Below are 24,087 nucleotides of genomic sequence, written 5' to 3'. Positions count from 1 at the left end.
CTCAGATTAGATAACGAGAAAGGACCGGACTTTACCGAAAGCCGATGAAGAGATCGGGCGATGGTGATCCAGTCACGTGATCTCCCAAAGGGGACACAAATAATTTGAAGCAAGCGCCCCGCGCCGGAAAATTGATGGAGGTGTCTCCACACGCCGGAGATATCTCCCCATGCCGGAGACACTTCGGTCTCTGTCATAGGGAGATACTTCAGTCTCCGTGTATTCATCAGCGGCTGTCCCGATGATTCGTTCAAGAGTGGCAGCTCATACGGAGGCCGACACGGTATCCGGCTGTAGCTGTTTTTTTTCCTGTATTATATTCTGATCGTTCGTTCGTCCATTATGTAATTTCACTTCTGAACCTAGACTGCTCTTGTGTGCCTCAGCAGTCATATCTGCGTGTTGCTACGGATAACAGTGAGAGGGATGGCCCTGTAAAGTGAGGCATATGAAAGTATAGAAGTCCACATAACTGCGAGGGCAATGGAGGGCTTGGATATTGCGGCATCACAAACCTGGTCATCTATGGGGATCATCCGCTGGTAAAGCATAGCATGGATTGTCAGAGACAACGGTGTCAATGTCGTGTCACTAACATTGTCGACATTCTTGCTATCAGGCCAAGCCGACCCTTGTTCTGACTTCGCGCAATGTAACCTCCGAAAGCTCCCTGGCCTTCTCCGCTCCTGAGCGGGCGACCGTCGCCAGGTAGCTAACCTCTCCCTTCAGTCTCTCGAACTCGGCGCGAGGTCCCCGCATCATCTCTTCCACGGCCTCTGTTACGTCAGCCTTGAGGCGACCATGCCCCTTGTCGTGATATCGCGCTGCGACGTCGTGGGGGCTCTCGTCTGTGAATGCCGCGAGGATAGTGAGGAGGTTAGCTGCGCCTGGGCGCGTCTCCGGGTCGTAGGTCACACCAACTATCGGGTCCGTCACGGCGGCGCGGATTTTCGTTTTGATCTGTGCCGCGGTATCCGTGAGGACGATGCGCGATTGGATGTCGGGCGACGATTTTGACATTTTGCTGGAAGGATCGCGGAGCGAGAGGATTCGCCGGGAGGGGGCTATCAAGTAGCCGTAGGTGGAAAGGTGGGGTGTAGTAATCAGAGGGAAGACGTACTGAAGACCTGCTGAGGCAGAGGGAATAGTGTCGTCTTGCCCTTGAATGTGCGGTTGAAGCTGTCGGCTAAATCTCGACAGAGTTCAAGGTGTTGCTGCTGATCCTCGCCCACGGGTACATGAGTAGCCCTAGTAAATGTTCAGGATTCAGAGTGTGTATACGCATTATCACAACTCACTTGTAGGCGAGAATGTCGGCAGCTTGCAATACTGGGTACGTGAACAGCCCGACATTTAAGAGGGACTCGTCGACCTCAGACTCGTCCCGTGCGTTGCGTGAGGTCGCAAGTCGGGACTGAGACGACACTATGTCAAAGGTGGGATTAGGGAGAAGTTATGACTGCTTACCTTCCATGTTGTCATTCTCCGTAGCTTACCCATAGGAGTAAGGCAATTCAATATCCACGCCAACTCAGTATGGTTTGGGTTCTGCGAGAAGGTCAATAACACTACATTCCATAATGGTCTGCACTCCTGACCTACATCATCTTGGTGGAAGATGATGGATCGTTCCGGGCTAAGACCTATGGCTAACAGCACGGCTAGCATTTCTTTACGAGCTTCACTGAGTGCCTTCGGGTCCTGCGGCAGCGTGAGGGCGTGCCATCCAACGATGGAGAATATGAGCTTGTCGCCAGGTTGTGCATTCCGCTGGATATTGACCCAGTTCAGGAGTGCGCCCAAGAAGTTTCCTAGCTGTATATGATGAGATACGCAAGAGCTGGTCTTTCATAGCCGTGCACCAGCGTACGTGAGGGATTCCAGTCGGCTGTATTCCCGAGAACACAGTCCGCGGTGTCGGTGCTGGCGTGCTTTCACTCGCATTGCTCGCATATCTTCTGCCCAAGCATCTTCGGTTTTCAGTGAGCGTATGAAGTAGTCCTCGACGCCAGGAGCGAGCAGCAAAATATGGCTGGGCATGAGAAAGGAAAGATGGAGACATGGCACGCGTCGTCGCGTCTACGAGACGCGATTTGCTCAAGACCACGATCAAGTGCTCTAGCCTCTCCAGTCCACACTTGCTACATCGCTTAGGAAAGATGGACGGGTACCAGATATACGAGTTGCCAGGTGGCGATGACTTAGAAGATGTTACGGAGATATTTACGCAGGCAGCGAAAGGTGAATTGCCTCGCTCCGCTTGGGAGGTTGTCTGACCCTCAAGACTTTTGTGAAGAGATGAACTCTGAAGACTTGATCTTGACGGATGGATTCACACTTCTCGACGCAATGAGCGCGTTCGAGGTGGGTAGCTTGGATATCTTCACTATACATTGACCTACCATGGTCGCTCGCATCGCTAGATTGGTGAACCTCGCATGGACAGTGGTATGATCCTTCAAGAACAGCGTCGGCCACCCTTCAATCCTCTGGCGCCGCTGCTACCACAGGAGCTCTGCTGGATTGTAGAGAGAACTTTCGCATGTGAGGTGAATTCCCCGTCCATCGCCTCGATCATAAATTTTTATCCCTATTACCTGCTAGATGGCGTGGCATGCAGGAAATAGCCTCTCGCAAACAGTCTACACGCTGCTTCACGTGCACTACCTCCGGGACATTAACCCAGACTTCTTGCCACATCGTCTGCGCCGCGCCGGCGACCCACAACGTCCGCTTGAGCTTATTACTGTCGTGCTGCGGGGAGCATTATTTGGCATGCTGAAATCGTGCGACCTCAGCTGGCGGGAGCTGTCAAAAGGCAAAGTCCATGAGGTTGGTACCGTCTGGTGAAAGGTGGGGAAATACTCATGCTTTTGACTAGATTGAGGACTGGTTCGGAGAAAAATGTGACGTATCGCTATTGGAGGGCGTCGCTGTCCATTTTGCACTACGCAAACTGGATGATGCTTGCGAGTGGCTTCGCCACTCAGATTTGCCTGCGTCAGAGATAACACGACTTTGCAATAGGCTGTTACTCCGCCAAGTGAGATTTCATGCGGCATACTTACTATTTTTAACTGAACAAATGATGGCTATGGCAGACACTCGTCCAACTCTTGATGTTGACACCACCCTTGGACGTCACTGAAATGCGTGACCTGATCACCACAGCGCGCGAGCTCTTGCAGGCGATACGCGTTGACCCTATCTCAACCCCAACCAAAGGTTCTCCTGCTCTTCTAGTCTTCGACCCCTTCATCAGTCGCCGGCTACCAAACTTCATGCCTGTGAAGGCCGTCGAGTTGCCCCATCAAGATGAAACCTGGGATATGCTTGATCGGTTTTTGCGCGACTACGAAGAACTAAGCGTTCTTCTCGACAGTCTTCACGTCACGACATGGGAGGTGAGCGATCTGTCGATACATTTTTCACTACTCGCTCATAAAATCCAAGGTTGCAGGCTCTCTGCGTGTGTACTCTCAAGAACAGCAGGTTTCAGTAGCCTACCTCCGGTCGTTGACACAGGTAGAGGAAAACCCCGTTGTCATGTCTAGACGGTTCTCAGTCTCCGCAGTCCGTGGTTTTTGACAGGGACATCATTTTTGGCCAGTTTCCGCCTATGTGGCTCGTGAACCAGTTCTTCGTCGAGACTATCGGCGTGACGCATGACATTGTACTGCAAACCCTCGAGCTTGGTGAAAATGCATCCGTACAATCTCTCGCTCGGGATATAGAACGGCGCATTGTCGATGTATGTAGCGAACCGTTCGCTTTTTCTGCAACTGAAATGGATATCTCAGCTCATGATTGCCCACATCCGATCACATTGGTACAATCCTCCTCGTAGACGACGCTATTTAGCCAAATCCATCCTCCACTGGCACGAGCTATACGATCAGCTACTGCAGCTTGTTGCCCACTGTCCCAGTACGGTAAGGCATCAGCACTATCGACCCGAGTCTCATGCAATGCTTACTCCAAACACTGTAGGACCGTGAAGACAACTCCATTTTGGAGCTTGTGCCGATGGCAGCTAGCATGCGGCGGTTGGCAGCTGCGCGCGAGGTCATCTTATCCGCCTTCGAGCAGGAGTTGTACGCGCCAGAGGAAGTGCCCATTGCATACTGGTATCTCTCGCGTATACTAGAGACACATCTTGAGTGCATAGACGAGGTACTCGCCTTCACAGCAGAAGGTAAGTTTGTGGGGTACACCTACTGCATTGTCTGACAGGCAACCCAGGATGGGAAGGATACGAAGAGATAGCGTTTCAGGCGAGCTTCCTCACCGCATTGCAGTTGATGGCAGTCGCCATGTGTGGTGTAAGCCATTCATTTCTTGCGAAAAATACAGCAAGGACTTCTGACTTCTGACTTCTAGCTCACTTACAAGCAGGCGACGCTACCGTACGAGCGTACAGCGCTCAACTTCATCCGCAGATATAAATGGGCATCTCGTCCAGAGTATGAACCCCTTGTGGATGCAGAGCCACTACCAGACCTCCGGCTCTTCTTCGTACAAGCGTCGGGACTTGCACAGGTAGATGTTTCGTCTCGCATGACACGGCAAAGTACTAAGATATCGAGCTAGGATGAATATTTCTCTGCGTCTTTGTCCTTCCTGCAAGCGGGCGATATTCTGCGCAGCCTCATCGACTCTCGTCGAACAGAAGGTCTTGCCGGAATCTGGGCCAGCTCCCGCCGTGACGTGAGTACACTTGTTGATTTGTCTTTTTCCAACGTGTCTCATTGTCGATCGCTTTCTGTAGCTCATCACAGATTTAGCTGATGTGTGCAGGCGTCTCGAGGCTGTGCCAACAAGTACACGTGAATTTGCGAATTTTGACAACAAAAGCCTGAGATGGCAGGAGCGCGCACATCCTTGGTTTCCAGACATCGTTGCATGATCTGCTTTCGGGTATATTAGTCAATCTAGAGTGAATATTGTAAACCATGTACATCTGTAGACCAAGCGTTCCTGCACTCAACACGAAGAGCACAATTTTGCGAAAGTGTGCAGCGAACCATAATACTTGCCTTATAAGGCATGACCCACCTTGTCCGATTGTCGCAGTTGCAATCCCTCCTCCGCATCAACAATGTCTGCTCATCGTAAACGAAGTCGTCCTCCGACTCTAGTAGGACGACCCAGTGCCTGTAACTCAGGCGTCACCCTTTTCACGCTTGATGACCTCCCCAAGGACGAGTCTCTCGACACGGAACCTCTTAGCGCAACGCCGCGAAGGTCAAAGCGCGCGAAGTATTCCGCGTCAGTCAAGTCTGAGAGTGTGGCTGAGGTGGCTGAATATGTAAACTGCTCGCCCTCAAGGCGCACAGCCTCTGTAGTCAAAGAGAGTGGCGCGGCTTCGCGCTGTGCCGGGAGTTCGGTGGCGTCTCCGTCGAAACAGTCCGTCGCGAAGAAAAAGCAAGCCCTGGCTGACCTTGAGATGCCTCACCCTGCACCTCCACGGTGGCGTGAGGTATATGATACTATCAAGGACATGCGCTCTCGTGTCGTCGCACCCGTCGACACCATGGGCGCCGGTGCGGCACAACTTGGCGAGACAGATCCGAAGGTGTTTCAACATCTGTACATCATGCTTGCTGTTAACGACATACTTATGGAGATGTTCTTAGTGTCAGCGCTTCTCCACACTAGTGTCGTTGATGTTGTCCTCTCAGACAAAAGATGAGGTTACGTCTGCGGCTGTCAAACGGCTACGTCAGGCCGTGGGCGGGAGCCTGAGCGTAGATGCCATTCGTCAGGCTGATGCAAAGACTATTTCTGACGCCATATGCAAAGTTGGCTTTTGGCGGCGGAAGACAGAGTCAGTACTTCCTGTCTCCGTGCTTAGACTTCAATTTTGTGCGGTCGGTAGCCTAAATTGACTTGTTACCAGCTACATCAAACGGACCGCTCAGCGTCTGCATGACGAATTTGGCTCTGACGTACCAATGACGGAGGCGGAGCTGTGCTCACTGCCGGGTGTGGGACCAAAGATGGCGATTCTGACTCTTCACGTCGCGTGGAAGGTGTATGTTTGATTATACTCTCTTACGCCACAGCTAATTATGATCATCATTGTAGAAATGCCGGGGTCGGAGTTGATGTCCACGTGCATCGAATCACGAATCGGCTCGGATGGCATAACCCTCCTACAAAGACACCCGAAGAAACACGGTATGAATGTACCCCCATCCACCCCTATTCGAGTTAACCTTCCGATGTGCTTACAGTAGTAGTCTAGAGGCGTGGCTTCCCGACGAGCTGCGACCAACATTCACAGGCCTGCTCGTTGGCTTTGGTCAGGTTCGTATCATGATTGTGTTCGTTGATCGACGTCTCAATGTCTCCTTCTGCAGACCATCTGTCTACCTATAGGGCCCTGCTGCGAATCATGTCAGTTAAGTGATGGGCTTTGCCCCAGTGCTCAAAAGCCCTCCGCCATCAAGGTGCGGAAAGGCGGCAGCAAGATCGCTGAAGTTACTGGCCCAAGCCTTGAAATTAAGTTCGAAGAGCAGGATTCTAAAGCGAACATCACATTAGAGCCGTAATTCCCAAAGGTAGCTGCGATAGTCAGCGGCCGAACAGCAGGCGGTCTTACTGCTGCTAATAACAGATGGTGGCATCCATGTCAATCTACGTGTGATGTCTGTCTTGTGTAACGCGTCCCTCAGGATGACGGGTGTACTTCACACATTCTGTTGCCCTGTTATGAAAAGGTCACTTGCAAATAGCACTATCGCATATGATAAGAATGTGCACAACCTAGTTGGCAAGTAGATACATAGAATCACGAACGGTAGGAGGTGCAGCCGTGTCGGCCTTACATTCGACATTATCGACTGTACATCTGTAAGGTTAAGAGGTTCTGGAAGTCTGACATTATGTCTGCGCTGGTGAGATCTTCATATAGACCCTGCTGACTAGTTTTCCAATTCAATTATATGATAACCAGGGGGGCAGGGGGGTGGGGGTGGGGGGTGCTGCATTATAATGAGCAATGCAGATTCGGCGCCCTCAGCTTGTTGAGGTGAAACACCTAGCAGTGGCGACTGGTCTATTCGGTAATGAAACTAGAGGATCTCCAGAGAAGGAGCCGACGCAGTGAAAACTGAATGGAAATTCTGTGAGCTGTCAACGAGTACACCGGGAAACATACAATGAGGATTCCCCATTGCGCCATGCGCTAAAATATCAGTTCTACTGAAAATATGGAATCCGTATGTTTCTCTTCAAGCTGTGAGTCCGAGTCGCTCAGAGAATGGGAGTTATCTTCATGGCAAAGATAGATGCAGATATTAAGAGACACTGAACGGGTGAATCGCAGTATTGATGCGAACACTGATGGGTATGTCATATCACAGTCCATAGAAGCGAGTGTTAGAGAAACTGGGATTCGGTCTATGAGCGCGTTTGTCCAGGGGCGTAGCGATGCTAGTAAGGGACAATCGCGTGCCGCGGTATGCACATCGCCAACGGTCGAATCCTATCCGGGCCCCATCTGCTAGCGCACCCAAGCTTGCGAATTCGTTCCCGACCGCATGTTGGAATAACGAAATGTCAGCTGGTGTCGGAAGCTGCGTTGTATTTAGACATTGTGGCGAGTTCATGTTCACCACCATGTCAAGGGACTCAGGAGGAGGAGCCACGCCTGATGTCACAGTCTGCGACTTGTCCTGGCTTACTGGAGATGAATCTTCGAGCTGGTCTCTATTCTGTAAGATGCAAGGTGATGGAAAACTGGGCTGAAAGGCTTGCGGTCGTTCTAGCCAACTAAGAACGGATGGCGGCGGAAACAAATACTACACCTGCCTATTATGGGTATACCGGCAATCAAATCCTCGCTTGAGCGCCTGTGCCTAATGATGCTCTCTTCTGTATTGCTACCGGGAATTAGACCTCGCTAATCGTTACTTCAATTCACTGGCCTTTTCTTCTGGCTATCGTTTCTCTCGGATTATGCTTTCGCTGAAGAGAAGCGCATCTCCGGTCGGGCTTCCAGCGTTGACTGACTCCACTGCTGAGGCATTCTACTCGACAGAATTGCGGCGGTCAAAACGTTTGAGGCTCACCGCCCAACCAGACTCCGAACAAAAGCCTTCTACTATATCTGCCACCACGAAGGTGGTCCGGAAGCGGGCTCGTAAAATCAAGGCAGAACCCTCAGAGCTTGCAGATACAAAACCTGCCACAGATGCCAACCAAAGCCCACTGAAAGTAGAGAAGGGCGCTGCTTCACCGCGCAAGCAGACCTCTGTTGCGAAGGCTCTGGCAACCCCGCACCCTACGCCGGAAAGGTGGCGCGAGGCGTACGACACTATCAAGGACATGCGTTCACGCATCATTGCCCCGGTGGACACCATGGGCTGTGATCGTCCGCAGCTCGAGGAGACAACGCCCCAGGTAAGTTCTGCATTACTGTTGTGGCATGCCGGAAACTTATGTGGCATGCCTCGCAGAACCAGCGCTTTGCCACCCTCGTCTCGCTCATGTTATCTTCTCAGACAAAGGATGAAGTGACCTTTGCCGCTGTGTGCAAGTTACGCGCAGCTATTGGTGGCGCCCTCAGCGTTGACGCGCTCTTAGCCGCGGACGACAGCACAATTGGCGAAGCAATTTGCAAGGTCGGATTCTGGCGGAGGAAAACACAGTGAGTGGACACCCTTCGAAAATAGGGCAATGGTTCATTGCTTTACATGAAGATATATCAAGCGGGCGACTCAGATTCTGCGAGATGAGTTCAACTCGGACGTTCCAAAGACTGTTGAAGAGCTTTGTTCTTTGCCTGGAGTGGGGCCTAAAATGGCTTTTCTGGCCCTGCAAGACGCCTGGAAATTGCAAGTCGTGTGTTTGCTTGTTGCTTCATAATATTATCTAATAAAGTGAGTAGAAACGTCGGAATCGGTGTTGATGTGCACGTACACAGGATCACAAATCGGTTAGGCTGGCACAAGCCTTTTACTAAGACGCCAGAAGAGACCAGGTGCGTGTCCGGAACTCCTTTGGCCTACGTGTACTATTGACGTTGTGGCAGAGTCAATCTCGAGTCGTGGTTACCCCTCGAACTCCATCCTAAGATTAACGCCCTCCTCGTTGGCTTCGGTCAAGTAAGTATTGATGCAATCGCCAAGCAGCAAGCGATTAACGCCTCACAGACTGTCTGCCTGCCCGTGGGCCCACGGTGCGACACTTGTGAGCTGAGCAATGGTCTATGTCCCAGCGCACGCAAAATGAAGACGAAAACAAAGAAGACTATTACGAGCAGAGGTTCATCAGGCCCGAAGGTCGAGATCTCAATCGAGACCGAGGTCAAGACAGAGTTCACCGAGCCTAGCTGCTAGCTCAGTTTCTCCTTGCCACATGCGCGCCTTCATGTATATTGTTACGATCTATGCTACACATTGCGTCTGCTTTCTTCCGCTGTTGCATACCTATCGCTATCGTATATCTGCACTAAATATTCTGTCTCTTTTCTTGCATGCCCGTCACCATCAGCATGTCACATAAGCCCGAGCCCCATGTCCCAGAAGCCCTTCTCTAGACGTGTGCAGCGTTCCCACACCTTCAGCCACTCGCGGTATCTCTGAGGCGACGGCGGGTCCGCAACGGCGAGCGCCTCGATCGTCTCTGCACGGCGCCAAATCAGCCACACACGAACCGACGAGGTGAGCTATAGTGACGCGCACCGAGGCCGAGTTTCACAGCGGCTTGATAATTCGCCCCAGAGTAGTCGTCGATCCACCGGCGGTACGGGTTGTCCTCAAGCTTCACCCAGGTGTCCGGCCGCGCGGCCTCGCGCTTCAGCCACAAGCCCACCTCGCCGTATCCGAGCAGACACGCCGCAAGCGCCATCACGAGCCGTGCGCTGTCCCCTGTTCCGATTCAATCCGTCATGATCAGACTTTCTTTCGCACACGAACGCGCGCCGATTGACCTTGTATCCCGGCGTCGAGGATGTACGCGCCGTACGCGGTCGTCGCAGGCGACTCCGGGGTCGCGGCGAGCTCCTGCTCGCTCACGCCCCACTCGGCGCAGTACGCAGTGTGCATCGACACCTCGGTCACGACATTGATGATCGTGCGCGTTGCAGTCTCGATCGCAGGGAACGTCGCCGACTTGGCCGCGAGCAAGCTGGGAAATACGTGGTGTCAGAGTGCGGTGGTGGTGGCGCGAGCGCGGGCACGCACCCGTATGCACGTGCGTAGTACTTGAGGTAGAGATAGTCTTGCCTTGAAGACACATTAACTCAGCGTCGGGGCGCAGAAACGCAGCACAGAGCCCATGGCTCACTTTAGGAAGTGCAGGAAGCACTCCCGCGGGAGCGTCCCCATGGCCAGCTGCTTGACAAAGTCGTGCTCGACGTAAGCTTTCCATATACTCCTCGAAGACTCGATCATCGAGCGGACGAGAGGGTGAGGGTTGCTCTCCGTCGGCCTACATGAAAAGTTAGTCCGACTTATGTTATATTGGGATGAGACTCACTGCGGCACACTCCGTATGAGTATTGGGTGGAGGTGGTTGAGGGGGCCGTGCCCACTGCCAATAGGCTCTGCGGTCTCGATCCCAAGGTGGGTGTATGCCGTTGCCGCCCGCGTAGCCTCAGCGACTGTGGAACAGAATGTCGGACATAAATGCAAGGGTGTGAGCATAATGCATACATGTCTTTCCGCGGCTGAGCGCCGTCGCAAGTGCAGCAGACAGCGTGCAGCCTGTTCCATGGGTGCTCTTTGAGTCGATACGAGGACGCACGAAGAGAGTGATTGCGTTGGCTTCTTGCAAAGCGTCTACAACCAGCACCCGTTTCGACAAGTCCTGCTCCGCGACCTGCAGAATCTCCATGTTCTCGCCGAGCAGGCCCTCGCGGACGACCTGAATGTGCGGGTGCGCAGCAGCGACCTTCCGCACGTCGTCCATTGTCGTGGTAATGTGCCCGCCCTTGAGCAGCACGGCCCGCGGGCCGAGCGAGAGCAGGTTGCGCGACGCGACGAGCATGTCCTCGAGCGTGTCCACGCGCGACGGCAGCCCGCGCTGGGACAGCAGGAGCACGGCCTCGGCCTTGTTTGGGGTGACGACCGCCGCGAGCGGGAACAGCTCGGAGATCATGACGTCGACGGCGTCGGGGTGCAGCAAGGTGTGTCCGGACGTCGACACGCACACCGGGTCGCACACCAGCGGCGGGATCGCGGCGCCGTAATGCGACTTGAGCGTGCGAGCGACCGCCCGCGTCACGTCGGCATCCACCAGCATGCCCGTTTTGATTGCGTTGATCTCGACATCGTCCAGTACGGATCGCAGCTGCGGCAAATGGGTTCTCAGTCCGCACAGGAGTAGTGTGACATGAGATGGCATGCGCACCTGCTGCTCGACGAACTCTGGCGGAGTTGGGTACACTCCTTGAACACCAGTTGTGTTTTGGGCCGTCAGTGCGGTCACAACACTTGTCCCGTAGCAGCCGAGTGCAGTGAACGTCTTCAAGTCGGCCTAAACATTGCACGGAGTAAATAGGACCCAAAGGGTCTCTTCACCGTGAATTCTTACTTGGATGCCAGCTCCTCCGCTAGAGTCTGAGCCCGCAATAGTCAGAACTGCATTGGAAGTCATCGTCGACTCTCGCGAGGGATCCACGACGAAGTATTGTTCCAAGCCACAGTCGACGGACGGAGAACGGACACATAAAGGGAATGTTGCGATATATATCTTGTGATTAAACGTTTCAATAAGCATTCGTGGTGTAGCGGTAACATTGGGTCTTCCCATGGCCTAGCTCCGGGTTCGACTCCCGGCGGATGCAGTAATTTTTGCCGATTCCGTTTTTGCCACTTGTATTCAGTGGTCAAATTTGGACCCGATTTTTAATAGCTCCTTGCAATCTGAAGGCTGGAAGCTATAGCAGCAAGCTGTGCTGTGGTCCCTTGGTTATGAAAGTATTTCTAAAGATAGGTGTGTACTTTCGTCACGTCCGCAGCGACGCGAGGACGACCGCTGATCCAATCATGACACGCCCCTCGCCGCACGGCCTCCAACCCACCGCGACATATCTACCCCCTCCAACGCACACCCTCCGCGCAGCTTACCCGCCAGCACCTAGCACATCATGCCCGACGGCTACGACTTCCTCTTCAAGCTGCTCCTCATCGGCGACTCGGGCGTCGGCAAGGTGAGGCGGCGCGTCGCCGCTCTGGCATGGCATGGGCACCGGCTGACCGCTCGCGCACCCGCGCCAGTCATGTCTGCTCCTCCGGTTCGCGGAGGACGCGTTCACGGACAGCTACCTCAGCACCATCGGCGTCGACTTCAAGATCCGCACCATTGACCTCGAGGGGAAGACCGTGAAGCTCCAAATAGTGAGTCCTCCCTTCGCGTGCGTCCTAGCAGGCCGTGGCCATCATCAGACGCGGATCCAGCACAGCCTGCAGCCTGGGCATCTGCGACGACGGCTGACGGGCATTGCATTGCGCCGTGACAGTGGGACACGGCCGGCCAAGAACGCTTCCGCACCATCGCCGCCGCGTACTACCGCGGCGCACACGGCATCGTCGTCGTGTACGACGTGACCGACACCGGTATGTCCCGTCCACCCCGCCTGCCGTCTTACGTGCGCTCCTCACCCCCGCCCAGAATCCTTCCAGAACGTCCGAGGCTGGCTGCAGGAGATCGACCGCTACGCATCCGAAAACGTCAAGAAGCTCCTCATCGGCAACAAGTCCGACCTCGTCGAGCGCAAGGCCGTCGAGTACAGCGCCGCCAAGGTCTGTCCCCCTCTCCCCTGCTCCGGGCACCCTGATCGTGTGCGGTGCGGCTCACCCCCCGCGCGGCGCGTGCGTATGTGTATGTAGGACTTCGCGGACGAGCTCCAAATCCCGTTCATCGAGACGTCGGCGAAGACGTCGACGAACGTCGAGGAGGCGTTCGTGACGATGTCGAAGCAGATCAAGGAGAGGTGCGTGTCTCGTCTCGTGGGCATCGCGCGACCGCGACCGCGAACGCTGATGGCGCGGCGTCTGCACAGCCTGGACGCGGCACCAGAACAAGCCCCAGGCGGCGCAAAAGCGGGGATCGTGACGCCCGGCCGGAGCCTGGACGAGCAGCAGGCGTCGGGAGGCTGCGCGTGTTGAGCACGCACGAGCGTGCGCCCCCATTTACGTTCGCGTCCGGCGAACAGTTGTTGCTATCGAAGTGGCCCCCCCCCCCCCGGACCTACGCCGCTATCATCCCATCTTGCATGCACACACACACACACTACGAATTAATTATTGTACATCCTATTATATATGGACAAGGATATCTCAACGCTTTCGACGAGCGGGTACGCCGCTGGCAGGGACTGAGTGCTCATGCTCTCTAGTTGATATCGTGGGTACGACAACGACAGCACTTGACTGACAGTCTGCACAGAGGAGGATGCATCTCTTCTGAGTCTCCCGGGTCAGGCCAGGCCATGTCGATGTCCATCTAGTCTCCTTTGCGTCTATGTATCCTCCATATTTACTTGCCGCGATATATATTCGCACATCGGAAGGGGTCCTGGAGTGCAGCTAACGACTGTAACTAGAGCATACAATCAATCGTCTAGGAGTATCGTCGCGGTGTGATTGAATTGGCAGATGACATTACTTCGAGTATTATCTTTGCTGTAACTATCAGGTATGACATGCACCTAATATGTCTTTCTTTCATTTCGTGGGACCCTTGGCTGTGGAGCTCATCTTGGCTACACTGGCTTTCGATTGGACCTGTAGTTCGACGATCAGAGGGCTGGGTACGGGACCAGAAGTCCGATAACCTTTATCAAGCCTCGCGGTGTCAATGACCGCGCCACATTTCACATGATATCCTTCCATTGCTAGCAGGTAGGTGTGGTGTGGTATTAGCGATACAGCAGGATTACACAGATGTACAAGTATATACGATAAGCTCGAACGAAGGTCATGGCGTAGCAGTGCTCATGGGCGAGCCGAGCAGGCGAAAAAAAAAGTCTAATGTCATGCGATGCAAACTATGCCGGGGAAGATGCAAAGTCCGTGTGCTGCAGCCGCCCAAAGAGTCCAAACGCGACGCGCCTCACCGTCGGAAAGGGTTGTTCGAGTCCCCCGTGCTCGTCGGCGTGACCCAGTACGCGCCCCGCGGCTCCTGCGCCTGCGCCTGCGCCACGGACCGCGCGTACTCCTGCGCCGGCGTCGGCGCCCGCGCCTCCCGCTCGTGCGAGCCCATCGTCGTGTCCGAGAAGCGCGACGGCAGCATGTCGCGCGCGTTCCGCACCGGCTGGCGCGGCTCCGGCGCGCGCCGCGGCTGCCCCGTCACCTGCGTGTACAGCGACTCGGTCGAGAGCGACGCGCGCTCGCCGGGCTCGTGCACGGAGGGCAGGTCGTACGCGGCCCCGCCGAGCTTCTCCACCCCGCGCGTGTGCCGCGCGTCCTCCGCCCCGCGCAGCTTCTCGAGGCGCAGCGCCTGCGCCTCCTCGTCCGTCGCGGCGGGCCGGCGGTGCTGCCCGAGGAGGACCGCGCCGAGGCGGCGGAGGCGCCAGCGCCAGGTGCGCGGCGCGCCGAGGCGCTTGGCCTGCGCGAACGCGGCGGTGGCCTGCGCGCGCCGCTTGCGCATGCGGCGGCGCCACGCGACGACGACGAGGAGGAAGATGAACGCGCAGCCGAGCGCCATGAGCATGATCTGCCACCAGGCGAGCGGCGTGCGCGCGGACGCGGACGTCGCGGGCGCGGGCGCGGCGAGGCCCGTCACGGAGGGGAGCGGCGCGGCGGACGTCGTGCCCGAGGGCGTGGTGATGACCGTGAGCACGAGGTCGGAGAGGCAGACGCCGAGCCCGGCGATGACGCTGCTGGAGCCGCTGCAGCCCGCGGCGACGCAGGTGCCCCCGCGGAGGACCTGGCTGGAGCTGGAGCACGCGAGGCAGGCGCTCGGCCCCGCGCCGGAGCAGCTGGAGCAGCTCGAGTCGCAGGACTGGCAGGAGGAGGACGTGGTGTCGAAGAACTGCGACTGGGCGCAGGTCGGCAGGCAGCGCCCGTTCGTCAGCACGGGGAGGTCCGAGTTGCAGCTGGAGCACTGGTTGAAGGAGCCGCCGGAGCATGTCGCGCAGTCGGGGTGGCACGCCAGGCACGAGCCGGAGGAGCTGAAGGTATTGGACGGACATGAAGAGACGCATGACCCGTTGGATGCGAGCTTGTTGTTGGCGCAAGTCAAACAGAAGGTGGACGATCCAGCGCAAGTGCCGCAGGAAGAGTCGCAAGCTATGACGGAGGTATCAGTGCATTGTTCTTATCAGAACCTAGGAAAGCATACCGGTGCAAGTCAAGTTATCCTTCGGGCTGAGGAATGTACCCGACGGGCAGCTCTCGATACAGGCGCCACCAGACAGAACATATCCGGGAAGACACCCAGTGCATTGTGCTTGATTGACCGTCGATGCCACAGTGAAGTTCGGGATCTCGCACTTCGTGCACTTGGCGGGACAACCTGTGATATATGATGATCAGTGAATCACACTCATTAGATTGCTCGGAGAACACATACTATCACACTCGTGCTTGTTGTTGTTGGCGATCAAGTTCGAGTTCTCGCACACGCCCTCGCTATTCGTCGATACGCAGCTGCCGTTGAGGCTATACGTGCCCGCGCCACAAATGATGCAGTCGTTCGATGTCGGGCCGTTGCACGTCTGACAGAGCGAGGAGCATTGTACGCATTGTGTGCCGTTACTGAAGGACTCGCTGGGGCAGACCGTTCCGCCGGATGTGGTGGACTGTGCTGCGGTGCACTGGGTGGCATCGCTGGCGCTCTGCGTAAAACCCGACTTGCAGGTAATACAGTCGCCCGTACTGTCCGCACATTCGGTGCAGCCAAGTGCACAGACTGGGCTCTGAGTCAGTGTATGAACATGAGGATACACCATTTTCACTCACCCTCACAATTCCCGCTGGAATCGAGGAAGTATCCCGTCGCACACTTCGCGCAGGCGGTTCCGTTGGATGCGGTTGTCCACCCGGCGTTGCATGAACATGCACCATCCGAGCCGCAGACTCCGTTGATGCAGTCGCAGCTGGACGGAGGGTTGCTGACTTCCGGCACAAGGCACTTTCCGGTCCCTTGCAAGCCTTGGTCGCACTTCTCGCAGTCCGCGGGGCAAGGCTGGCATGTCGGCCCGAAGAATCCCTCTGCGCAGGACTCGCACGAGGAACCGGTGAAACCCGTTGGACAGACACACTTGCCCGCCGTTGAGCACACGCCCGCACCGGCGCACGGAGGCGAGCATGCGGAAGACTGCATCTCGAGCAGCGCCAGAGGGTTGTTCAGCGTACTTGATGGCAGCTGTGACACATCAGGAACAGAGTCCCAGAAAATGACACGGTCGTTTGAAGAAGAGCCCGCGAACGACGCCCACATGTTAGACGCAAGGGCAAAGGAGCCAGCGGAGCTCTGTGTCTGCTTGGAACTGTTCGCCGAGGAACCATTAGTAGGTAATGCGGTGAAGGTGGCTTGGCCGGAGAAGTTCGCGCTAGGATACAATGCAATACCGGGCTGCAGTTCCACGTTTAGCGGAAGTGAGACAGATGAATTGGCTGAAAAGCCAGGGGATGCGGAGAGCGAGGCGCTTGAAGACGTGAGGATATCATGGAGGAGCGCGGGGTTAGTCGTCGAGGAGTACTGTCCTGGGAGTAAACGGAGGTTCGTTGCGGCGCCAGATGCAGATAGGGTCGCTCCCACTGCGAAATATCAGGATGCTGGTCAAACTTGGGAGCAATTAGGCAAACTCACGCGTTGTGTTCGTGAATCCTTCGAGGCATTGGCCGGCAACGCAGACGACCGACACGGATTGCGCAGCTGTGTCTCCTGGGTAAGTGCACAATCCGAGCCAATTGTTCTAGTAGATGCTCACCAACAGACGCGCCGTAAAGGAGTGGGATGGCAAAAAGGCTCGCGAGCATGTCGTGCAGGCCAAAGGAGGTCGTGAGTGGAGGGAGGAGAAAGACGAGCAGCGTGGCAAGGCCAGCAGTGCGCCTGAAATTGATTGTATGGATTTTATTGCCATGGTGCGCTTGTTGTTGACAATGCTATTGTCGTTCGCGTCGTTATTGTATTCCACTCATTGTTCCATTTTGGGAAAGCGCCTTGCCCAATTCGGCAATCGCCGACCGCAAGCGTCGATAGACGCCCTGATGTTGTCCAAAGATAGATCCGACAAGCGCTCGTGCACTTCCGAGCTCGAATTGTTGCAAATTACTTTCATCGTCTTCATTTGGTGAGGGAAATCTCAATGCGAGGGCGCTACTCGTTCTAAGTCTCGTTAGAGATAATAACAACATAGCATGACTACAGTCTTCACATAAAGCCCCCTCACCGAACGGAGGCAACAGTGGATTGGAACCTGCTGTAACTCCAAGGCATGCAAATCTACTTGGATGCTCGGTCAAATATATAAGTGCTCGAACATATGTTGTTTATTAACATTCTTCTGGATCATACTTTTATTGATGAAGTTGTTTCGCCCGCTGTCAGGGTGGACTAACGGCTGCTGATCGGCTCTCCGACTCTCCGACTCAAGTACAAAATGTCTGTTATGGCGTAGGTGCACAGCACAGCAGTCACGCGCGTTGGTATGGAGTGTTCATGCACAAAATCGATCAGGACGGGCTTTGTGCCTTACGAATAATCCCCTCTTGGTCAAGCTAACCATGCATAGGCTCTGCGAGCGCTCACGAAGACCGACGCAATAAGATGTCTCTGTGCCGCAGCTCGTGGGAGACTAGATGTGATAGCAGCAACATGAGTTCGTAAGTGTTTTTTACTGACTTCGGAGTCGGGATTCCAATTCAGCCGACGCTCGGGCTCAAGGTCACAGTTCGCCTCCGGCGATACAGAGGGTTTCTGTGATTGGGACACAAGTACCATGTATCTATAGTTCTTAGATTACTTGACGGGCTGTGATGTCTCTTCTATGTCCTCGATGGCGAACATGATCTCGTAGGGATAGCCATAGAATGCAATGATTTAGGTAGAGCCAACTCCGTTCGCCAGAGTCTGGTTTTGTTTAAGCGTCGTCAACTTCGTTTATCTGAAGACAGCTGTAGAGACGTCCAAGGACAGCATCTGCTACGGGAACATACCAGTTCTATGCTGTGGTACTGGCCAAAGGGGTATTTGTCGACGTCCCAGTTCGGCTTTCCCGACGTCCATTTCAAAGTCGATACGGCTTTTTTGAGATCGTCGACGGCGGATTGATCAATGGGCACTTTGCCGTACACCTTGAGTGTTTCTAGGCGTGTGACGCCTTCGCCCGGGGCCTCGGCCTCGGCCTGAACACGATTATGCACAATGCGGCGCAGCAGATCTACTATGACCCCGGATGTAGGACAGACCGTCAACCTCTTCAGCCTTGGGAAATACCAGCCATCTGTGTGGGCGAAGGACAAAGAGCGCAGGATATCTTCTAGATAGCATCGTCGGTATTCACAGGCGACAATGCGAATGGAACGGAAAAAACCGAACACCGCCCATAATGACCCTGCATCCGGTATGCAGCCAATTGAAGGGGGAGAAACCTCGAGGACCAGTGAGTGCAGATGCGGGAATCGAGTCGAATGGTTGAAGAATCCCTGAAACGTGGAACCGATGTCGTCGACGTGCTGAGCATCGAGGATGTTGACCTGACGTAGACACGGCGCCAAGATGTTCGCCAGGATGTCGCCAACGATGTGGTACGCCGTATCACAGAACTCGATCACTTCAAGCGCAGGCAGGCTAGTCTGAACCACAGTGTCACTCGGCGGCCATGCATCCCAATCCTCGAAGCCGAGTGCACCGAGATTTAGGCGTCTAAGTGCACGGAGAGGCTCAAAGATCTGCATGAGCTGCGGGCCCTCATATCGCAGCCATGGCTCGAGCTTCTCACACCATGTTACTTCCGTGACCGATGGAAACTGCTTAATAGCACTTGCCAGGTCCTCGCAAGAAGGCAGTGACTCTAAGTGCAGAAAATCGAGGTGGGGCGCTGCGAATCGACGAAAGTCGACTGCAGCATCTTCTTCTTCTTCTTCACTGGACAGAAAGGTGTCCTCGTAAAATAGACGGAACGTCTTCAGGACAGGTGCTGTCCCAATCAAAAGCGGCAAGAGGTTCGTCTCGGGTTCATCGTAGTCTGTACACATATCGAGGCTCCGCCACCGCACCATATGCCCGGTGAGCAGGTTCATGACGCCGTGGATGTAGTCCGCGTCGGGTTCCGGAAGGTCCTGTGACACTGGTTGTCGCAGATACGGAACTCCTGGATGGACCCAATCGATATCGATGTCGAGCGTCAATGCGCGAGACCGTTCGAGCATGGTCGACAGGATGGTAATAGGTGGTCTGTAAGGAAGAGAGACGTGGATGGTGGTCCAGAGCGACGGCGTACTCAAGACGAGCTGGCGCCAGGCGCGAGATACAGATGCAGCACGCAGGACAAAGCGCACGCGCATGAGGCTGTCCGATTCCTCGGAACCGCTTTCAATGATCAGGGAGAATATCTCTATAGGCATTTTATCCAAAGGTGCGAGGTCGCTCAGTCTACGTGGCCCAGGATTCAGAATAGACGAGGCAGGTAGAATGGGTAGAATGAATACTATACACGTACGCCATTGCTAATGCTTGTGATTTCAACAGTATTCCTTGCAAATGCAGTCGTTTGGACTTAAGACACGAAGTTGCTGTTGTGCCAGTAGGTTTGTGGCTGGACAAGGAAGTAGGTCTCTTCTCCATTGGGCACGGGACCGGCATTTGCCGACATGTAGCGCTGGACTCGGAGGCGGGCGTTTCTTCTTAAACTACTCCCGTCTTTCAATTCTGCAATCCTTAGAGATCTGCTTGATACGCGAGCCGAGATATAGCTTGCGGGACCCAGTATATTTCTTACTCAATCAAACCACACGACTTATCAGCTGGTGCCTTTGTTCCATCGAGTCTGCTAGGATTGATGAATGTTCTCTGTTCATCATGCCGACACAGGGAAGTGCGTCGTCGGACTACTACGACGATGACCCTGCTTTCGTCGAGGCAATCAGCAACATGCCTCTCGAAGATACTGCCCAGATCCCTGCGAAGCCGTCTATGCAGCTTGACGAAGATCCCTACTCTGGTGCGCCGCCTCCGGCTCAGCCAGGCCTCAAGAAGCGCGCGCGATCTCCAGACGACGACAGTGAGGACGGGACCAAGTTTCACCAAGTGCTGAAATCCATGCACGCCGATGCTGATAGTGTGTCGTATCTGTCGTCGGATACTTACGGCGCATCGCGTTTCGGCGAGTTTGGCGAGTACATGACACGGAAGCGTGCCAAGCTGCAGATCCAGAACACCGAGATGGACATGGAAGGGAATAAGCAAGATGCGACGACGAGACTATTCCACGGGCTGCAGATATACGTGCGTCAACACCTGTGGCTTTCTTTGCTCTGCTTCAAAACTGACCCGCTTCGCAGATTAACGGCTGGACTGAGCCATCTGTTCAAGACCTCCGGCAGCTCATCGTCCGATACGGAGGTATCTACCACCCTTACTTGGACAAGAAGGGCCTCGTGTAAGCTCATCCAAGTCTTGTCGCCGCGGATTGCTCACGTATCGCAGGACGCACATCGTCACTTGTATCCTCACCCCAGCCAAGATCCGTGAATTCAAGCACATGAAGGTCGTGCGCCCAGAATGGCTGGTTGAGAGTGCAAGGGCAGGTGTGTTACTTCCATGGCACAATTTTGCCTTCCGCCCGGGAGAGCGAGTAGAACAGACGCAAGGAAGGAGGAGCGCGCGAATGTCACTCTTCGAAGGGCTTGCCTCGCAAAATTCGAATAAGGTGGCGACAGTCAGTTTGCTCGCAGATGCTACCAAGAGCCCTATGGAGAGCACTGTATCCACCGAGCATGAAGCAGGGCCGTCTCATCTGCCAGACGCACAGTCTGCCCCTTGTTCCCCTCCACAGACACCGACCAAAGAGAGGGGGACCGAACAGTCTTCCATACAGCCGTTATACACCACCGACCCCGCGACTCCCGAGCAAGCCGCCCGCGTCTCCGGCTACGCTGCGCACAAGTCAAACCTGCATGCTGAACGCGCGATGGCGGACCCCTCGTGGCGTGCGGCGCACACGTCGGTCGCGCCGGACTTTATTGAGGGGTACTACCGCAACTCGCGCTTGCACCACCTGTCGACGTGGAAGGCGGAGCTGCGGACTCTCATCATAGAGGCACAGGAACACGTCGAGAGCGGGCAGGCGGCAGTCTGGGGCCATAGTGGTGACGGTGCGGTGTCTGGGGAGGAAGACGGCGTGGTTGCAGAGGTCATGCGGCAGAACCTGGGCGGCCAGAAGGGGGAAGACGGTGTCAGCATGCGCGGTGCGCAGTTTGTGATGCGCTCTGCGGGCAAGGGGAAAGGCAAGGCAAGGGAGCAGCCGGCCGACGCGGAAGAGCGGGTCATCATGCACTGCGACTTTGACAGCTTCTTTGTATCGGCAGGTTTGATTGATCGCCCGCACTTGCGCGGCAAGCCTGTTGTCGTGTGTCACTCACAGGGCAATCAGGGCGGTGCTTCCAGTACTAGTGAAATCGCGAGCGCCAGCTACGAAGCCAGGAAATTTGGGATCAGGAGCGGCATGAGGTCGGTCTAATCACGCATTGATTCCAAGACGTAGGCTGAATCGGGATTTACAGCTTGCAGCAGGCTCGCAAGCTCTGTCCGACACTATTGACGATGCCATATGAGTTCCAGCGGTGAGTGCCCATCTCTCTGCGTCTCAAGAAAAAGAAAAGCGCGCTAATAGTTCCGCAGATACAAACAACTGTCGTTGCAATTCTACACCATTCTGATGGCACACGCGGATGACCTACAGGCTGTCTCCGTGGACGAAGCGCTCATCGACGTAACTGGTAGCGTCAAACGCATCTGTGCTGAGATGGCTCGCAGTCAAGACCTATCGACCTCCCCAGCCGATCATGCGAAAGGTTTCGCCGAAGCTATTCGTGCACAAGTCAGGAAGGTCACAGGATGTGAAGGTATGTACCGTCATTTACCACAAGACCGTGCATTCTCTGACCACTAGCAGTTAGCATCGGTATCGCACACAACATCATGCTCGCACGTGTTGCCTCACGCAAGGCCAAGCCCGCTGGATCCTTTCGCATCCTGCCACAGGATGCGCAGGCGCTACTTGCGCCGCTCGACATCGATGACCTGCATGGCTTTGGGTACTCCGCGCGCCAGAAGGCCCTCGAGAGGCTCGGCACGACTACTCTGGGCGAGCTGGCAGATCGGAGTAAGGCGATGCTGTGCGATGCGTTGGGGAAGGGCATGGGCGAGATATTGTACAAGGCCATACGCGGCATCGACGATTGCAAGCTCGAGTCGGACAAGCCGCGCAAGTCGGTATCCTGCGATATCAATGTGTGTGGTTCTTCCCATCTGGTTCATTATGCTGCTGACTTCTTGTAGTATGGCATCCGCTTCGAGAACAATGCACAAGCGGCGACATTCGTATCTCAGATGGCGGAAGAGGTTGCTCGTCGCCTCGATAGCATTGACATGCGCGGTCGCTCCTTGACCTTGAAGATCATGAAACGAGATCCGAAGGCTCCAGTAGAAGCTCCCAAGGTATGCATTTCACTTTCACAATCTCTTACTCTCATTTCACCACTGCGTTGTTTCGCGTAGTTCATGGGTCACGGTCTTTGCGAGACATTCAGCAAACAGGCGCCCCTCATTGCACCTGGCGGGCATGCAACGAGCGATCCACAGCTTATTGGCGAATTAGCATGGAGGCTTCTCAAGAGTTTCAATTTCGACCACAAAGAGCTGCGAGGTATCAGTATCCAGATCCAGAAACTAGAGAAGAGTGCGGCGGCTAGCACTATCGAAACCGGTCAAGCAGTTCTCCCCTTCAAGTCGAAGGCGGCAACCGAGCTAACGCCGATGCCACACGCACAGTCCGCCAACGTCGACACTAAGGGAGATAAGGCGCCTGCTATTGTAGTTCAACCACCATCGCAGGACGATGACATTCAGATCATCGAGCCACCGCCAGCAGCTCAAGCAAAGCCAGTCATGAAGCCGGAAGTCTTCGACCTGCCGTCTTTTTCCCAAGTAGATTTGTCTATCTTCCAGGCTCTCCCCGACGATGTACGACAGGAGTTGGAGGGGGAGTACAAACGTAGGTCAGTCACCCCTGATCTTCGTACAGAAGCAGCATCTCGCAGTCGTTCTCCATCAATCCCGATAATGCGCAAGACCAAGATCACAGTGAAGGGGACAAATGTCAGACGCATCACTCAGCAGCTCGCACCACGTAGTCGGTCTGCCATTTCGCCGCAGAAGAGCTCGCTGTTCCTGAGGCGTGCAGGGCCCTCTGTTGTCAATGTTTCAGAGAAGGAGCTGCGAAAGCTCAATATCGACCCGGAAGTCTTCGCCGTGCTCCCGGTCGATCTGCAGCGAGAGCAGTTGTCTGCGGCTCGTCAGCTGAAGAGACCCGGTGCCACCGTCTACCTTAGCCAACGCAGGCCACTCAAGCCAAGGAAGCTCAAGCCGCCGCTGGTTCCGTATTATCGAGCACCGCCACCCCGTGCGAAATATATTGACCCGCCCACTCTTAAGCAGCAAGGCAAGACGAAGGGCGAAAAGCTGCACTTCACTGAGACAGACGACGTTCAACGAGTGATCGAAGCATGGGTTAACGGGTTCAAGGAGCACCCGCCTAATCAGAGGGATGTCGACTATTTCGCTAAGTTTTTGACGCAGTGTGTGGACAGTTCGCGGTCTACGGATACTGGTGTCGAGAAGGCGGTGGCGGTGGCGAAATGGTGGCTCGTGTTGTTGAGACGGCATTTTGGCGTCTGGGAACATGCTTCTTGCGAGATTTCCGTTACGGAGGGGCAAGTCACATCAGAGAGCGTTGGTCGTGCGTGGTGGGCGGCATTCCGCGAGGTCAAGCAGAAGATGGATGTTGTCGCGCGGAAGAAGTTCGGTGGCTGCTTGTCCCTCAGGTAATCCTGACCCATAGCTCATAGTCATTGTCTTCGTATTTAAATCTATTTATCTGCTCAATTCGCTCTCTGTATCACACAC

General features: G+C 55.0%; 10 protein-coding genes and 1 non-coding gene across 11 annotated transcripts; 7 read left to right on the top strand and 4 right to left on the bottom strand.

Moving 5' to 3' along the window:
• Nucleotides 1–615: 615 nt before the first annotated feature.
• POSPLADRAFT_1037566 (hypothetical protein) lies at nucleotides 616–2,062 on the bottom strand (the record flags this gene model as incomplete). The annotated part of the gene is made up of 6 exons (XM_024477232.1): nucleotides 616–1,064; nucleotides 1,121–1,248; nucleotides 1,299–1,414; nucleotides 1,468–1,548; nucleotides 1,603–1,815; nucleotides 1,871–2,062. The coding sequence occupies 6 exons, from the start codon at nucleotides 2,060–2,062 to the stop codon at nucleotides 616–618; spliced, it is 1,179 nt and encodes a 392-aa protein (XP_024333068.1).
• Nucleotides 2,063–2,208: 146 nt separating this feature from the next.
• On the top strand, nucleotides 2,209–4,906 carry POSPLADRAFT_1160595 (hypothetical protein; the record flags this gene model as incomplete). Its single annotated transcript, XM_024487569.1, has 13 exons — nucleotides 2,209–2,364; nucleotides 2,424–2,549; nucleotides 2,605–2,832; nucleotides 2,882–3,043; nucleotides 3,102–3,404; nucleotides 3,454–3,525; nucleotides 3,575–3,765; nucleotides 3,848–3,932; nucleotides 3,991–4,195; nucleotides 4,243–4,322; nucleotides 4,381–4,545; nucleotides 4,591–4,707; nucleotides 4,769–4,906. 13 exons carry the CDS (start codon nucleotides 2,209–2,211, stop codon nucleotides 4,904–4,906), a joined length of 2,028 nt encoding a protein of 675 aa, XP_024333067.1.
• A 192-nt stretch (nucleotides 4,907–5,098) lies between these two features.
• On the top strand, nucleotides 5,099–6,554 carry POSPLADRAFT_1062760 (hypothetical protein; the record flags this gene model as incomplete). The annotated part of the gene is made up of 6 exons (XM_024481553.1): nucleotides 5,099–5,575; nucleotides 5,637–5,827; nucleotides 5,900–6,034; nucleotides 6,088–6,180; nucleotides 6,237–6,309; nucleotides 6,363–6,554. 6 exons carry the CDS (start codon nucleotides 5,099–5,101, stop codon nucleotides 6,552–6,554), a joined length of 1,161 nt encoding a protein of 386 aa, XP_024333066.1.
• Nucleotides 6,555–7,904: 1,350 nt separating this feature from the next.
• POSPLADRAFT_1175339 (hypothetical protein) lies at nucleotides 7,905–9,466 on the top strand. The gene is made up of 6 exons (XM_024488344.1): nucleotides 7,905–8,406; nucleotides 8,463–8,653; nucleotides 8,706–8,849; nucleotides 8,894–8,986; nucleotides 9,038–9,110; nucleotides 9,159–9,466. The coding sequence occupies exons 1-6, from the start codon at nucleotides 7,963–7,965 to the stop codon at nucleotides 9,342–9,344; spliced, it is 1,131 nt and encodes a 376-aa protein (XP_024333065.1). The 5' UTR covers nucleotides 7,905–7,962; the 3' UTR covers nucleotides 9,345–9,466.
• POSPLADRAFT_1068178 (hypothetical protein) lies at nucleotides 9,424–11,604 on the bottom strand (the record flags this gene model as incomplete). The annotated part of the gene is made up of 9 exons (XM_024482276.1): nucleotides 9,424–9,630; nucleotides 9,690–9,875; nucleotides 9,938–10,134; nucleotides 10,191–10,232; nucleotides 10,294–10,437; nucleotides 10,486–10,609; nucleotides 10,662–11,298; nucleotides 11,359–11,484; nucleotides 11,542–11,604. 9 exons carry the CDS (start codon nucleotides 11,602–11,604, stop codon nucleotides 9,503–9,505), a joined length of 1,647 nt encoding a protein of 548 aa, XP_024333064.1. The 3' UTR covers nucleotides 9,424–9,502.
• Nucleotides 11,605–11,723: 119 nt separating this feature from the next.
• On the top strand, nucleotides 11,724–11,794 carry POSPLADRAFT_t166. The gene has a single exon. It is a non-coding gene; the product is annotated as a tRNA-Gly (tRNA).
• Nucleotides 11,795–12,097: 303 nt separating this feature from the next.
• On the top strand, nucleotides 12,098–13,118 carry POSPLADRAFT_1160473 (hypothetical protein; the record flags this gene model as incomplete). The annotated part of the gene is made up of 6 exons (XM_024487549.1): nucleotides 12,098–12,160; nucleotides 12,228–12,347; nucleotides 12,470–12,566; nucleotides 12,622–12,752; nucleotides 12,840–12,949; nucleotides 13,013–13,118. 6 exons carry the CDS (start codon nucleotides 12,098–12,100, stop codon nucleotides 13,116–13,118), a joined length of 627 nt encoding a protein of 208 aa, XP_024333063.1.
• A 705-nt stretch (nucleotides 13,119–13,823) lies between these two features.
• Nucleotides 13,824–14,669, bottom strand: POSPLADRAFT_1042007 (hypothetical protein). Its single transcript, XM_024478014.1, has one exon. The coding sequence runs from the start codon at nucleotides 14,662–14,664 to the stop codon at nucleotides 14,065–14,067; it is 600 nt and encodes a 199-aa protein (XP_024333062.1). The 5' UTR covers nucleotides 14,665–14,669; the 3' UTR covers nucleotides 13,824–14,064.
• A 155-nt stretch (nucleotides 14,670–14,824) lies between these two features.
• Nucleotides 14,825–17,255, top strand: POSPLADRAFT_1160566 (hypothetical protein; the record flags this gene model as incomplete). The annotated part of the gene is made up of 3 exons (XM_024487566.1): nucleotides 14,825–15,253; nucleotides 15,506–16,846; nucleotides 16,908–17,255. 3 exons carry the CDS (start codon nucleotides 14,825–14,827, stop codon nucleotides 17,253–17,255), a joined length of 2,118 nt encoding a protein of 705 aa, XP_024333061.1.
• A 378-nt stretch (nucleotides 17,256–17,633) lies between these two features.
• On the bottom strand, nucleotides 17,634–19,526 carry POSPLADRAFT_1160349 (hypothetical protein; the record flags this gene model as incomplete). The annotated part of the gene is made up of 4 exons (XM_024487533.1): nucleotides 17,634–17,678; nucleotides 17,803–17,877; nucleotides 18,117–18,305; nucleotides 18,369–19,526. 4 exons carry the CDS (start codon nucleotides 19,524–19,526, stop codon nucleotides 17,634–17,636), a joined length of 1,467 nt encoding a protein of 488 aa, XP_024333060.1.
• Nucleotides 19,527–20,220: 694 nt separating this feature from the next.
• Nucleotides 20,221–24,009, top strand: POSPLADRAFT_1186762 (hypothetical protein; the record flags this gene model as incomplete). Its single annotated transcript, XM_024489242.1, has 10 exons — nucleotides 20,221–20,406; nucleotides 20,463–20,560; nucleotides 20,608–20,839; nucleotides 20,933–21,280; nucleotides 21,341–21,630; nucleotides 21,684–21,743; nucleotides 21,802–22,025; nucleotides 22,076–22,413; nucleotides 22,462–22,620; nucleotides 22,681–24,009. 10 exons carry the CDS (start codon nucleotides 20,221–20,223, stop codon nucleotides 24,007–24,009), a joined length of 3,264 nt encoding a protein of 1,087 aa, XP_024333059.1.
• Nucleotides 24,010–24,087: the final 78 nt, after the last annotated feature.

Source organism: Postia placenta (genome assembly GCF_002117355.1).
Source record: "Postia placenta MAD-698-R-SB12 unplaced genomic scaffold POSPLAscaffold_24, whole genome shotgun sequence".
NCBI classification, from domain to species: Eukaryota; Fungi; Basidiomycota; class Agaricomycetes; order Polyporales; family Adustoporiaceae; genus Rhodonia; species Rhodonia placenta.
Note: the sequence above shows the minus strand (reverse complement) of the source record. Positions and strands in the feature narration are given on the sequence as shown.

Bases quoted from the DNA above. Each gene is read 5' to 3' on its own strand.
- POSPLADRAFT_1175339 (XM_024488344.1), top strand. From the start codon at position 7,963: ATGCTTTCGCTGAAGAGAAGCGCATCTCCGGTCGGGCTTCCAGCGTTG. The intron at 8,407-8,462 runs GTAAGTTCTGCA...CATGCCTCGCAG, and splicing joins TCGAGGAGACAACGCCCCAG to AACCAGCGCTTTGCCACCCT. The intron at 8,654-8,705 runs GTGAGTGGACAC...CTTTACATGAAG, and splicing joins TTCTGGCGGAGGAAAACACA to ATATATCAAGCGGGCGACTC.
- POSPLADRAFT_1042007 (XM_024478014.1), bottom strand. From the start codon at position 14,664: ATGCTCATGGCGCTCGGCTGCGCGTTCATCTTCCTCCTCGTCGTCGTC.